Here is a 14,300-nt window from a genome sequence, read left to right as displayed (position 1 = left end):
GCTGCCTTCAGACAGGCATTTACTACAGACACTATTTTTCTATGGACCTTTCAGAGACAGTTTAACAGACTGTAGCAATGTTAGTATGGTATTGGTTTGCTCAGTTTACAGGTTTGCTGAATGTGTTTGAAAGTGTGTGAATGTGCCAGGTAGTATCTAATAATATAACATAATTTTGTGTATATGTATTATAAAGAAGCTTTTGTCCAAGCTGTTTTCTGCACGTACTTTCCCAGAAAGAAAGAGGTAATTAAAAATGAATGACCAACAGAAGAATTACCAAACTTGGTTCAAAAGACCAGTGAATTCACTATACATTTTCAGTGTAATATCTAATGTATACCAAATAAGACCAATTAGCTGGTAGTGGTGACCTAAATGCGGTGTTTTGCTGGTATTGTATGTTGTTTGGAAGGGCTAGAAACATAGCTGGACCAAAACTGGGTACATGCTTTTAAGAAATTTAATGGAGTTGATAACTGAGCACGGACTGTCTGTTAACCGTCAACAATTGCCTGTAGCTATAGCTGCTTTCCAGGAAAATAGAATAGAAAGTGCGCTTGATGACCAGCTTAAAAATGAAATATATCTAACGATCTTAAGGTAAGGCTCAACAGGGACATCCTTCAAAGGCTTACTAATGCAGTGTGTTTTCTTGGGAAATAACAGTTGGTCTTTCAGGGACACGATGAAGCAGTAAATTCTATTAATAATAGAAACTGTGTGGAACTGTTGAAGTACTGTAGGGGAGAGTGTTGTACCTTGGGCCATGTCCACTTCGGTTGATTCCGAGTAGTTCTGCCATCTGGTGTGAAGTAAATCAACTACTGCCATGGAGTTAACTATTATGTATACCCTTTGCTCAGCAGTTCGTTTGTAATCTTTGAAAAACAAACTACACATGTTTATCTCGATTGTAATCTTTGGTGGTGTGAAAGTATTTTTCTGCTTTGTCATATTTAGTGTACTGAGGGAACTGAGAAAGACCTTTTGAGAAGATTATTATCAAGGTAAATAGTGAATATTATCATATTTACATTGAACTGTGTGACATTCCTGTAAGCTATAACCTCAAAGTATGGGCTGTTGTATATTGATGCACTGCTGGTTGTTGTATCTTGGGCCACACCACCTGTTGTACCTTGGTCCATGGCCCAAGTTACATGATGTTTTAAATATTTTTGTTTCAATCTGTTGGTTTACTTTATTTGCAAGAAAATGCCATGAAGTAAAACTGGAAAAACCAGGGGAAATGTGGACAGTGATGCACTCTCTGAAGGTTTAAAGTAGGTTTTATCCAATAAAACTAAGGTTGGATCTGCAGCAAAGAAGTATGGACTTTCAAGAACTACCTTGACAAGACATTTATTAACTATGCAGGGTAATGAAGAAGACAAATTTGTATATGTATCCATGAACGATGTAAAAAGAGTGTTTTCAGAACAACAAGAAATGGAACTAGTGGAATATTTCAAGCAAGCAGCAAGACTGAATTAAAGACTGACAAAAGGGAAAGCATTGGAACTTGCTTATGAATATGCTGTAGCCAATGATGCAAGAATTCCAGATGCACGGGATAAAAACAAATCAGCATGTTTAATGTGGTTTAGAGGTTTGCAAAAGCACTTTCCTTCCCTATTGTTAAGAAAAACAGAAGCAACAAGCTTGTGTCAAGCTATGGCCTTCAATTTTGCAAATGTTTCTGAATTTTATAAGAATTTGAAAACTGTTATGTCCAGGACTCATTTTCCACCAGGCAAAATTTATAATCTTGATGAAACTGGAAATTCAACTGTCAATATTCCACCAAAAGTTATTTGTGAGAAAGGCACCATGCAGATTGGTAGCATGACTTCTAGAGAGAGGGGAGTAAATATTACAATAATAGTTGCTGCCAATTCCATAGGAAATCATGTTCCACTGATGCTAATACTCCGGCGCATGCGCTTTAAAGACCACATGTTATTCAGAGCCCTGGCTGGAATGAGAAAATCCATCACAGTGGTCAAATGAAGAACCCTTTCTAGGTTTTTTAAACCATTTTATATCATGTAAGAAGCCAACTGTCATAGAACCAATTTTACTGGTTCTGGAGAACCACGAGTCCAACACTTCTTTGTAGGCTATTGATCTATGCAGGGCTGGTGGTGTAGTTTTATTAACTTTGCCTCCACATATGTCACACAAACTGCAGCCACTTGACCACACAGTGTTTGGACCATATAAAGCTTTCTATAACACTGCCATGAATGAGTGGATGTTGACTAATCCTGGGAAACCAGCATCAATTTATGATATCTCAAGCACTGTAGGTAAGGCATTTAGAAAAGCATTCACCAAGGAAAATATTGGAAAGGGCTTTAAGGTTACTGGAATTTATCCAGTTGATGAGAATATTTTTGGTGACTTTTAATTCCTACCTGCAAATGTTACCGATAGACCTTATGAGTCTGATGAACCTAAGGAAATCGAAGAAATTGTCCACACTGCTGTCTCTCAACAGGGATCACAGTTGACAGAAGATAATCATATATCACCAGAAATGTTGCGTCCATATCCCAAAGCAGGAGCATGGAAGATAACTTGTGGACGAAGAGCTGGGAAGACTAGAATCCTAACGGATACACCAAAGAGAAATGAAATTGAAAACAAGAAAAAAGACAAGAAGAAGAATAAATTCCCAGTCACATGTCACCTGGAATTTCCAGACCCTTCCTGAGAAGACAAAAATTGTGAAATAAATTTGAACAATACAAGTGATGATGATCTGGAAATCTTAAGATCATTTGGCCTGAGGTACAACACATTCTGCAGAGTATGATCCTCTTTTAGCGAAACACATAGAAACTTCTATTGTGTTTGAATGAATTTCTAATAGAATTCAAAATTATGTAATATAAGTTGTGGGCTCAACTGTTTCATCAGCTATAAAATGGGAAATTGTGGAAGTTCCTTCTGCAGCTATCATGCTTGATGAATCTTCAGATGTGTTGAATAAAGTACATTTTTCTGTATTCCTGACTTGTGTTTGTGAAGGAAAGATTCTTGGAATTCAGTGATATAAGTGGTGACACACATGTCTATGCTACTGTAGATCTCATCCAGCACATCTTATCGGAACTGGGATGTAATGAAAAATTGATTGCATAAACATTTGATGGTGTGACGATTATGGCAGGAAATCTAAATAGGGTTCAGCGATTAACCAAAGTCACACATCATAAAGCCATATTTTTTCACTTTTGTGTTAATGTATTTAACATGGTTTTGTCTCAATGCACCAACCAAATACTGAAGTGTAAAATAATTTTAGTTTGCATAATGACTTTCTGGTTTTTTTTCCAAAATCTCCTCAACATGTTAAATTTTTGGATAAATTTTTGCCACATTGTCTTCTACACATCTGTCCAGCACGATGGAATTACTCATCAAGACATAATCACTGGGTGCAGAGGTAAGCTTTGTGATGTGTTTAGTTCTATGCTACAACATCCTCAATAAATTGATTCAGATATTTTAACACAAATTACTGGCTTTCACACACTTTAAGGACATTTCAAGTTTGTTTTTCTCTTGAACCATTCGACAAAATACACTCCTGGAAATTGAAATAAGAACACCGTGAATTCATTGTCCCAGGAAGGGGAAACTTTATTGACACATTCCTGGGGTCAGATACATCACATGATCACACTGACAGACCCACAGGCACATAGACACAGGCAACAGAGCATGCACAATGTCGGCACTAGTACAGTGTATATCCACCTTTCGCAGCAATGCAGGCTGCTATTCTCCCATGGAGACGATCGTAGAGATGCTGGATGTAGTCCTGTGGAATGGCTTGCCATGCCATTTCCACCTGGCGCCTCAGTTGGACCAGCGTTCGTGCTGGACGTGCAGACCGCGTGAGACGACGCTTCATCCAGTCCCAAACATGCTCAATGGGGGACAGATCCGGAGATCTTGCTGGCCAGGGTAGTTGACTTACACCTTCTAGAGCACGTTGGGTGGCACGGGATACATGCGGACGTGCATTGTCCTGTTGGAACAGCAAGTTCCCTTGCCGGTCTAGGAATGGTAGAACGATGGGTTCGATGACGGTTTGGATGTACCGTGCACTATTCAGTGTCCCCTCGATGATCACCAGTGGTGTACGGCCAGTGTAGGAGATCGCTCCCCACACCATGATGCTGGGTGTTGGCCCTGTGTGCCTCGGTCGTATGCAGTCCTGATTGTGGCGCTCACCTGCACGGCGCCAAACACGCATACGACCATCATTGGCACCACGGCAGAAGCGACTCTCATCGCTGAAGACGACACGTCTCCATTCGTCCCTCCATTCACGCCTGTCGCGACACCACTGGAGGCGGGCTGCACGATGTTGGGGCGTGAGCGGAAGACGGCCTAACGGTGTGCGGGACCGTAGCCCAGCTTCATGGAGACGGTTGCGAATGGTCCTCGCCGATACCCCAGGAGCAACAGTGTCCCTAATTTGCTGGGAAGTGGCGGTGCGGTCCCCTACGGCACTGCGTAGGATCCTACGGTCTTGGCGTGCATCCGTGCGTCGCTGCGGTCCGGTCCCAGGTCGACGGGCACGTGCACCTTCCGCCGACCACTGGCGACAACATCGATGTACTGTGGAGACCTCACGCCCCACGTGTTGAGCAATTCGGCGGTACGTCCACCTGGCCTCCCGCGTGACCACTATATGCCCTCGCTCAAAGTCCGTCAACTGCACATACGGTTCACGTCCATGCTGTCGCGGCATGCTACCAGTGTTAAAGACTGCGATGGAGCTCCGTATGCCACGGCAAACTGGCTGACACTGACGGCAGCGGTGCACAAATGCTGCGCAGCTAGCGCCATTCGACGGCCAACACCGCGGTTCCTGGTGTGTCTGCTGTGCCGTGCGTGTGATAATTGCTTGTACAGCCCTCTCGCAGTGTCCGGAGCAAGTATGGTGGGTCTGACACACCGGTGTCAATGTGTTCTTTTTTCCATTTCCAGGAGTGTATATACCTTCACAGATGTGCACAACAACCTTCAGAACCAAGGAAGTGATATTTTCTACTGTGAACAGAAAATGCAAGATACTAGCCACTCCATAGCCCCACAGGTGAACCTTCGAAGAGGAAAAATATCAACTATAGACGTATCTATTGCAAAGTGTTTGATAACAGTGATAGCCACTTGAATTAAAGATTTCTAGATTATTCTAAACATTTGTTTTTAAATTTTCTTTCACATGAAAACTATGCATAATATTCTAACCATTTCCTCAAAAGCAGCTTCTAAGTTTTCTTAGATGCATATTGAAAGTTCTTTGATGCTATTTGATGAAAAAGAGCTGAATGTAGTGTACAGTACTGAAGAGTTCAGAAATAAAACTATGAGTGAACTTCCAAAACTACTGAGCAATTATTCCATGCTAAACAAAAGTTTTCAGCGTTTTCATATGTTAGTGTCATCACTGTATGCAAAGCTCGATGTACGGGGTGGTTATAATTAAACTTTTGTGAGTTTAGAGGACCCCCCTCCCTCCCCAGGAACAAGTGGTTATAGGACAATTGGAAACATTTGTAAGAACATGTGGAAGAGAAAGAACAAATAAATCAATGAAAGAAACACATTTTTCACATGAGAGGGTAGCATTTATTAATACATACCATGTTTATGTTTCAGATTACAAACAATGCTCAATTTGATAACTGTCTGCAACCATGACAGCACAGTACCACACTTAAGATTGCTCTACTGTTGTCTGAAACAGCCGTCATGATGCAGGTCATGCTTGAAGATTGCACAGTCTTGTCCATGACATCAGTAACTTCTTCAACAGTTTGTAATGGAATTGGCCATCAGCCTCTCCCAGGATCAGTTCCAAAATCACCAGTTAATTCAAACTTCTGAATCATGTTCTTTATCCCTGGTGCAGAAAGAGGACCTCTCCATATCCCATTAATGCATTGATACTCACAAAGAGCAGCAGGTCTATTGCTGTTGTTTTGATAAAATAGCTTTATGGGCGAAGCCTTGTTCACCTTGTCCAGTCCCATGTTGACTGACTGCAACTGTAATGCACACTGCTTGTGTTTCAACCCTATGTGGCCATACCGGTACTGGCTCCTAACAGCAAGTCATGACACTATCACTACTAACAGTGGCAATCCAGCAGTGCTAAAGTTGGGTACCCATATGGTGAATAGTCTTCAATCTACACTGGCTCAGGTAGTGAAAATTTAATTATAACCATGCTAAGTGTTCAGTACACTTGATGGTTGTAGAAGTTTTGAGACTCATTCTTGTTTATTGTTTAGCTGTGGTTGACTGGGGTGTCAGTTCAATGAGCTCTGTGATGTGTCTCTCATTCTGTACATACAATTTTACTCATGCATAGAATACAACCGTGATGTCTGTACTTTCCTGTTTGATAACTATAATGTTGTCGTTAATTACATCGGATGGCATCAAGAGGTCTAAAAGTGTTGCTTAAATGTGATCTTGGTTATCTGTTGTGCTTCAAGCTCTGTATTTTCATGCACTTGGCAGTTTCCTGTAACTGGCCTTCCACAGAAATTGGTAATAATTTTTCACTAATTTTTGTACGGTTTTTTATAGAGAAATGACTTCAAAATCTCATTTTTCTTTTTCACAGTGAATATGATCATGGCAATACTGAAGATGGTACACTGCTTTTCCGCATGCCTCCTACATCATTGGCCTTTGTGTTTGATACCACAGGCTCCATGCACGATGACCTGGCACAAGCACGTCGGGGCACAGATGGCATTATGGAAATACTTAAACGACATCAAGATGTGGTTGACAACTATATCTTGGTACCCTTCAATGACCCTGGTAAGATGATCTGGTCAAGGCAAACAATAATTAAAACTTCTATGAAATAATAAAATGAACACTAATTGTAATTATTTTTTCATTAAAGTATCATAATTAAACTCGAAAACAGAAAATAGTTATTTTTGTACTGTGAAAATCCATTTTTTAAAATACCCAGCTACATGTGATCTTTAAATGCTACACTGTATTAGATGGAAATTCTGGGGTGAGCAGTAAATACCTCTTGAAGATAAATCACTGTACACTGAATAGAAAATGTACTTGGAAACAGCCACACACATAGAATGGGATGATTATGAGCTTTTGGACAGTCATTCGTGTAACTCCCATAATCTCTCTCTCTCTCTCTCTCTCTCTCTCTCTCTCTCTCTCTCTCTCTCAATCTGTCAGTTGGTCTCTCATGCTCTCTCTCTCGAATACAGAAACTGATGTGTTGGAGAGAGAGTACTCTCACTGCCGTGAAAAATAGAACAGTTTAGTATGTCATAAGACCGGGATGTCAGAACTCATAAGCCTGGTTCTACATGTGAGAGCCAGATGCAGGATGGGCAAGATGTGATATCAGCACATTTGATCATGTGTACCTAGAATATGTAACACACTGTCTCTTTAAGTTGTGCAGCCACTGGGCTTTTCTTCTTTCTGGGATGTACTGTTAGTACCTTGATTTAGGGAAATGTGCACTGTGAGTCAGCTCATGTGGGAAACTGCATATGGGTGATAGGGATTGACATAGACTGCTGTGGTTTGCAACAGCAGATAGATGTGCAACAGTACAGCAGATGACTCTGAAATTTTGTAATGGACAATGACAACCATGGAGAAGCCATATCCTCCACATTTCCCATTGGATTGTTGCATCACCTAGGGAAACCAGCTCTCATATGTAGCTCTCATCATCTCCCTAGCAATGCTCATTCTAACTCATTTACTGCTTGAGTGTAGACTATAAAATGTGAAATTATCAGTTTCTTGAAGTCTACATAGTATTCTCAAAATAGCTGTAGGGAGTTACATCTTCTATGGATGACGGTAGTATCTGTTCCCGAAAGAACAGTTACCGTTGGTGACCATGCAGCTTTGCTAGAATGAAATGATAGTTAAATGGACACCCTAGCTGCAAAGAGGCGTTGATGTACTTCATTGGGGACATGTTGAAAATGTGTGCCCCGACCGGGACTCGAACCCGGGATCTCCCGCTTACATGGCAGACGCTCTATCCATCTGAGCCACCGAGAGCACAGAGGACAGTGCGCCTGCAGGGCCTTTTTCCTTGCACGCTCCCTGTGAGGCCCACATTCCCAACATGTCCACACCACTACATTCGTAGTGAGCCTAATAGATGTTTGCCCATCATACTCATTACTCGTGGCAGATTGATCTACCAAATCCTGTACGAGTTCGGGCATAGCGTGTGCTTTCGCACAAGAAGGTCAGTGGCCGGGAAACCATATTTTAACTATATATTATGGTAGTATCTCTTCTTGAAAGAACAGTTACCGTTGGTGTCCTCTGTGCTCTCGGTGGCTCAGATGGATAGAGCGTCTGCCATGTAAGTAGGAGATCCCGGTTTCAAGACCCGCTCGGGGCACACATTTTCAACATGTCCCCAATGAAGTATATCAACGCCCCTTTGCAGCTAGGGTGTCCATTTAATTATCATTTAGTTACATCTTCTTTTAAAATGATGAACTCATGTGTTTTATCGAAATGTTGTAGCACATGAGAACTGTGAAAATTGTTGTCTGAAGTGGACAGGCAATAGGAATAAAAAGCTCTACAGCACTGTAATCCCGCTTTGTGAACATCTACATCATTGTTTGCTGCCATGGCGGGCACCACATATAATAAAAAAAATGGGGATTTTTATTCTCTGTGGTACATGTAACATAATAAACATGAGGCAGTGTTGTGCATAATTTGTACTATATCATCAATTACAAACTAAATTTGGTATTCCTAGAAATTTTTGGCAATGGAATCCTCATTCAAAAAGAATCATTATGGAATTTTGTTGTGTATTTACATGATAAAAGGTATAATTTTGTGAATTTTCAGGTGCTTATGAATATTATGCATAATGTAGTTCGTAGTAAATTATGGACCACAGCTATGTATTCTGTAAACTTTGCCAGAAATATCTTTCCAGAAAATCATTTTCCTTTAATTGCAGTGTAACTAGTACTATATTTTCACGTTTTTCTGTTCTATGGCATGTTTTTTCTAAGTTATTGTTTGAAATGTTATGATTGTGATGTAAACTAATTCCTTACAAATTCAACTTCAGTGCTTTAATATTGTGACTTGCACGTATAAAGGAGTCATATTGTAGTAGTTTAGTTTATTGCTTCACCAGTAGTGTACCAGGTGTCCCACCTAAGAGTCATCAGGCACACTTTCTCTTGTGTTTCAGCAGATATTTGCAGTTATGTTTTTGCAATATATAGCTGGAGTCATCCCAGACAAATACTACTCATTATTTCTTTCATGCCCAGTGTTGACAGAAAGATTTGGAGTGTTTCCTGTTACAAACAAAATTATTTTTAAAGCAGAATTTTATGTGCCCATTTGATAGAGCAATCTCAGATTGATCTAGTGCATTGTTTGTTTTACTGATATGTATTAACAGGGACAGTAAAACATGAAGAATAACCAGTACTGCATTAGGAACTGAGCAGCACTGCCATATGGCAGTAGCAGGAAGAATAGAACCTATCACCACTGTCCACTTGACTCTGAGTGGCTTGTCAGTGTTAGGTCTAATGATCCTGCACAATGGAGGCAGGAATGGTGGAGAACTCAGGGTATTACATACGTACCCCAAACAAAATTTGAAGTGCTGTCATCTATGGAAACGGATCATGTTATAGACACTTCACCAGCTGCAAAGTGAGCTGTGACCAGTGTCAAGTGAAAGCAAAGACAGGAGGATAGCAGTCTGTTAACTGACTGCAGTTCAACATACAGTGAATCATGATACCCTAAAAAGCTGTTAGCTAGGTGGCAACTTCCTGGACATGTGCCGAAAGGTTAAGAATTGTAAGGTACCCCTATGTAGATTATAGGTGCACTACAGAGCAGAGACTGTGTGTGGGGTGCTCACAATTTTTTTTTAGCTTTGTCAACTCTCTATCCAGTCAAAGTAATGATAGCTCTAGGAGACCCCAAACTATTACTGTAAGAACCAAAAAAATGTCCCTGTACCCTATCAGTCCAAAAAGTTTCAAGACTGCATTAAAAAAAAAATAGAGGAAAGTTAAGATGGTGGTTTCAGTGCTTCAGGTGTTCCAGAAAGTAAACCTCCACTTTAGTACAATCCATGGAACATACATACAACCATGTGAAACTCTCAGAAAAGTCCTTCTTTGGGATGGGGTTCAACTTGTGCAGCACATTTGGTTGACTGTTGGTTATGTCATCAAAGCAGTGACCCTTAAAGTAAATTTCTGCACTTTTGTCATTTTGTGGTAGTTTCATGCTGATAACACAAAGTCCTGCCACCAATTTTGATTTTTTTTTTTGAAAAAGAATTGTCCATGTTTTTCATTTCAGTCAAGTCATGGCAGGTGTCCACATGTCATTTTAGTTCATGAGTCAAGGCATGCAGGCTAAACTTTACACACACTTCCTCTTCTTCATAACATTCTGGAGGATGTCTTGAACATTTTATTTAGAGATGTTGCTTCATTGTGATTTGTGACACAACATCATTCACACATTATGGCCACACATCTACTACTTAACACTGTCAGCTCATGGGTGACTGGTTGAATGCACATCTGTTGTACACAGTTGTTAGTTCAATCTGCCATCTTAGTTACTGTGATTATGTCACTTATATGCCAGGAATAAAATCAGTCTTGGAACGTTTTGGAGATGTGGTGTAGATGAGACTATTAAAATCTTAGTGATCAGCTTCATAAGTATTCACAGAAAGTTCCAATGTTTCAAGTGCTCTTGAAAAGCAGCACAGCTCACATAATACTAGGTTCAGGCTTGATGTAAATCTAAGTGTTTGTCCAAAGGATAGGGTAATCGAAAATGTAGGAAGGTATTTGTCACAGCAGACAAGACGTTCTAATCCAAAAAGACAAAAATTGACTTGACATACGAGATTGTTTGGGCAAGACACTATCAAGTGTTGGCATAACTTTTAATTGAACTTTCCTGTTGAGGACCAGACTCAACCGCAGATTAAACAAAAAAACTTTAGAGAAAACCTCAGTTTGCTGGTACACATGTTTCTCAATCATACTGTCATCATTTGAGAAGTCTTTAATGTTCCAGCAACCTGTTGAGAAACTTACAGTTTTGTAGGTAGTGAGCATGATAAGACATTCTGTAAAACATCACTAAATGCCACGTCTGAAAGTTACCTAGAACAGATAGTGCAGAAGCCCACTCATGATGGAAATATATTACACCTAATGGCCTCAAATAGACCTGACCCTCTTAACATATCCATATTGAAACTGGTACCAGTGACCATGAGGTATTTGTAGCAACTATGATTACTAGAGGAAAAGGGGATCTAAAACAATTAGGAAGATTTACATATTCAATAAGCTAGATTGAGAGGCAACCATGCCATATCTCAGAGGTGAACTTAAAACATTTATCTTTGAGCAGGAGTAGAAGACATGTGGCACAAGTTTCAAAAATAGTTACCTGTCCATTGGTTAGATAAATATCTTGTAGAACAGTTCATGATGGAAGGGACATCCATGGTATACAGTCACTGTAAACAAACATCTAAAGGAACAGTGATTACAGCTTAATAAGTATAAAACAAAGACTAGGACTGTAGAAAGAAAAATGGTGACAAACATATTTTGGTTATCAAGAGGACAAAGCATGAAGTCTTCAGTTTCTACCATAGCAGAATATGATTAAAAGATATTCTGCAAAAGCCAAAGAAATTCTGGTCATACATAAAGGTTATCAGTGGCACCAAAATTAGTGTCCTGGCATACGGGGATGACTGAAAATGAAACTGGGGTAGTAAAGCATAAGTGTAAACTATGGATTTCATATTCTGATTTTCCTTTACTAGGGAAAATACAGAAGTACTGTCCCACTTTACTTCTCTCAGTATTTCAAAGATAAGCGTGTAGGTATTAGTGAGAGCAGCATTGAGAAATTACTGAAATTTCCAAAATTAAACAAGTCTTCAGCGTTCAATGGGATTTGTGGCATATTGTATAAGTAATGCTTTTCCAACTCTACCCCATGTGGCATGAGCATTGAGGAGCATCTGTTAGATTGCTTGTGGGCAAGCACAGCTAGTGTAGGCTACTTGTGAGGTATATTGCACACGTTCTCCACATGCTCGAACTTCTTGGTCACTCCTGCCTACAGGCACAGGGCCAGTGCAGTACAGTTGTATATGCAACAGCTCAGCTACCTGATTGTCCTGTTTGCTTCTCCTCTCCCCCCCCCCCTCCCCACATCTCCCTGTCACCCAACTACCTGAAGGAGCCTAGCTGCCCATGGGTGGACAATAAAGCTGGATGAACCTACTTTACAGAATTTGCAGCTGAGTTAGCTACCATTTAATAGTGATCACCCACAGATACCATCAACAAAAAACTATGGTCAGTGGCTGGAAGAAAGCACAGGTCACACCCATCCACAAAAAGGGCAGCAGAAATGATCCACAAAAGTACTGTCTATTCTCATTTACATCCATCTGAAAATCCTAAAAATCTTCTGAGTTCAAAATGTAATGAGGTACCTCAAACAAAGTGACCTCCCCTTTGCAAACCAGCATGTGCTCCATAAACATCATATGCAAAACCCCACTTTCACTGTTCTCACATGTCGTCGTGAAAGTCATGGATTTAGATAATTGGGATTATGCAGTATTTCTTTACTTCTGAAAAGCATTTGACTCAATACCATACTTACAGTTATGAACAAAAGTATGATTATATGGGGCATCAAACAAAATTTGTGACTGGGTTGAGGATTTCTTGGTAGGGAGGATGCAGCATGTTATCTTGGATGGAGATTCATCAACAGAAACAGAAGTAGTTCCAAGGATTCTTGTTGTTTTCTTGGATGGAGAATCATCAACAGAAACAGAAGTAATTCCAAGGACCTTGTTGTTCATATTTTGTGATCTGGCTCACAATATTAATCATAAGCTTAAACCTTTTTGCAGATGTTACTATTATTTACAACAAAGTACTGTCTGAAAAAGCTGCAAAAATATTCAGTCAGATATTGGTAATATTTTATTGTGGTAGAAAGATTGGTGCATAAAAGTAGTATACTATGATGACAACATCAGTGGATCAAAGTGAGAATCAACTGACATGTACAAATACCTGAATGTAACAATCTGCAGGCATATGAAATGCAATGATCACATAGTCTCTTTTGATGAGGTTGGTGGCAGACTTTGGTTAATTGGCAAGATACTGGGAAAATGCAGTTATCCTACAAAGGAGACTGCTTACGAATTAGTTGTGCCTTCCACCTAAGTGTATTGCTTGCATATGTGGGACCTGTACCAGACATGAATAACAGTGGACATTTAATGTACACAAAGAAGGGCAGCACAAATGGTCTCAGGCTGCATTGTGGAAACATTGCAAAACCCGAATTGGCAGATGCTTTTAGACAGATACCAACTACCCCAAGAAACTGTACTTACAAAGTTTCAAGAATCAATAATAAGTGAAGAATCTGGAGATGTTCTTCATCCCATATGTATCCCTTCCACATAAACTGTGAAGACAAGATTTGACTAGTTATGGCATGCACAGAGGCATTTAAGTGGCAGGAGCTCTATATTGGCAGGGTCTGTGGTTAATGATATGACATGTGGTCACCTGGAGCACCTGACAGATTGCAGAAGAAACTCCCCTAACTGTGTTCAACTGTATTTGGCAGACAGGAGACTTCTTTGAGTCTTGGAGGAATGCAATCCTAATGTGCTTCCAGAAACCAGGGAAGCATCATACTTGGCTGGCTGGTTATCACAGTGTTGCCCTCACAAGCAATGAGGAAACGCCTTGGAGGCTTTGGTGAACAGTTGCACTATCAAGGTTATTGACTCCGGTCTGTTTCTGAATCACATCAAGTGCATATTCAGTTCTAGTATTGACAACTTGACACTACCAGAGGAAGCTGTACAGCAGACTTTACTGCATAACCAGTTTTTTTTTTAACTTGAGAAGGCATGCGAAACACATATAGGCATAAAATAATCAGACAGCTCCATCAATGGGGCTTCTGGGGATGACTAACCATCTTTGTATGGCCCTTCTCATCTATGTGCTATTTCAGATACTGAGTCAGAGAAACCCAATAGCAGTTTGAGCAGGAGAACTGTGTCCCATTGGACATCATATTGAACATAACCCTTTTTTTACGACAAGATCTTTCGATTGCCACTGCTGTGGGATCTCAAAGTTCAGTTGCTCAAACCA

General features: G+C 40.3%; 1 protein-coding gene and 1 non-coding gene across 2 annotated transcripts in view; one reads left to right on the top strand and one right to left on the bottom strand.

Moving 5' to 3' along the window:
* Positions 1–14,300, top strand: part of LOC126470270 (hemicentin-1-like) — an 808,493-nt gene that overhangs the window by 137,947 nt on the left and 656,246 nt on the right. Inside the window, exon 2 of the mRNA XM_050098010.1 lies at positions 6,659–6,861. Within this exon, the coding sequence (XP_049953967.1) occupies positions 6,659–6,861 (203 nt within the window). The remainder of the gene's footprint in view (positions 1–6,658; positions 6,862–14,300) is intronic.
* Positions 8,030–8,104, bottom strand: Trnat-ugu (transfer RNA threonine (anticodon UGU)). Its single transcript has one exon. It is a non-coding gene; the product is annotated as a tRNA-Thr (tRNA).

Source organism: Schistocerca serialis, chromosome 3, assembly GCF_023864345.2.
Source record: "Schistocerca serialis cubense isolate TAMUIC-IGC-003099 chromosome 3, iqSchSeri2.2, whole genome shotgun sequence".
NCBI lineage: Eukaryota > Metazoa > Arthropoda > Insecta > Orthoptera > Acrididae > Schistocerca > Schistocerca serialis.
The sequence above is the reverse complement of the archived record's forward strand: the minus strand, read 5'-3'. Positions and strand labels throughout refer to the sequence as shown.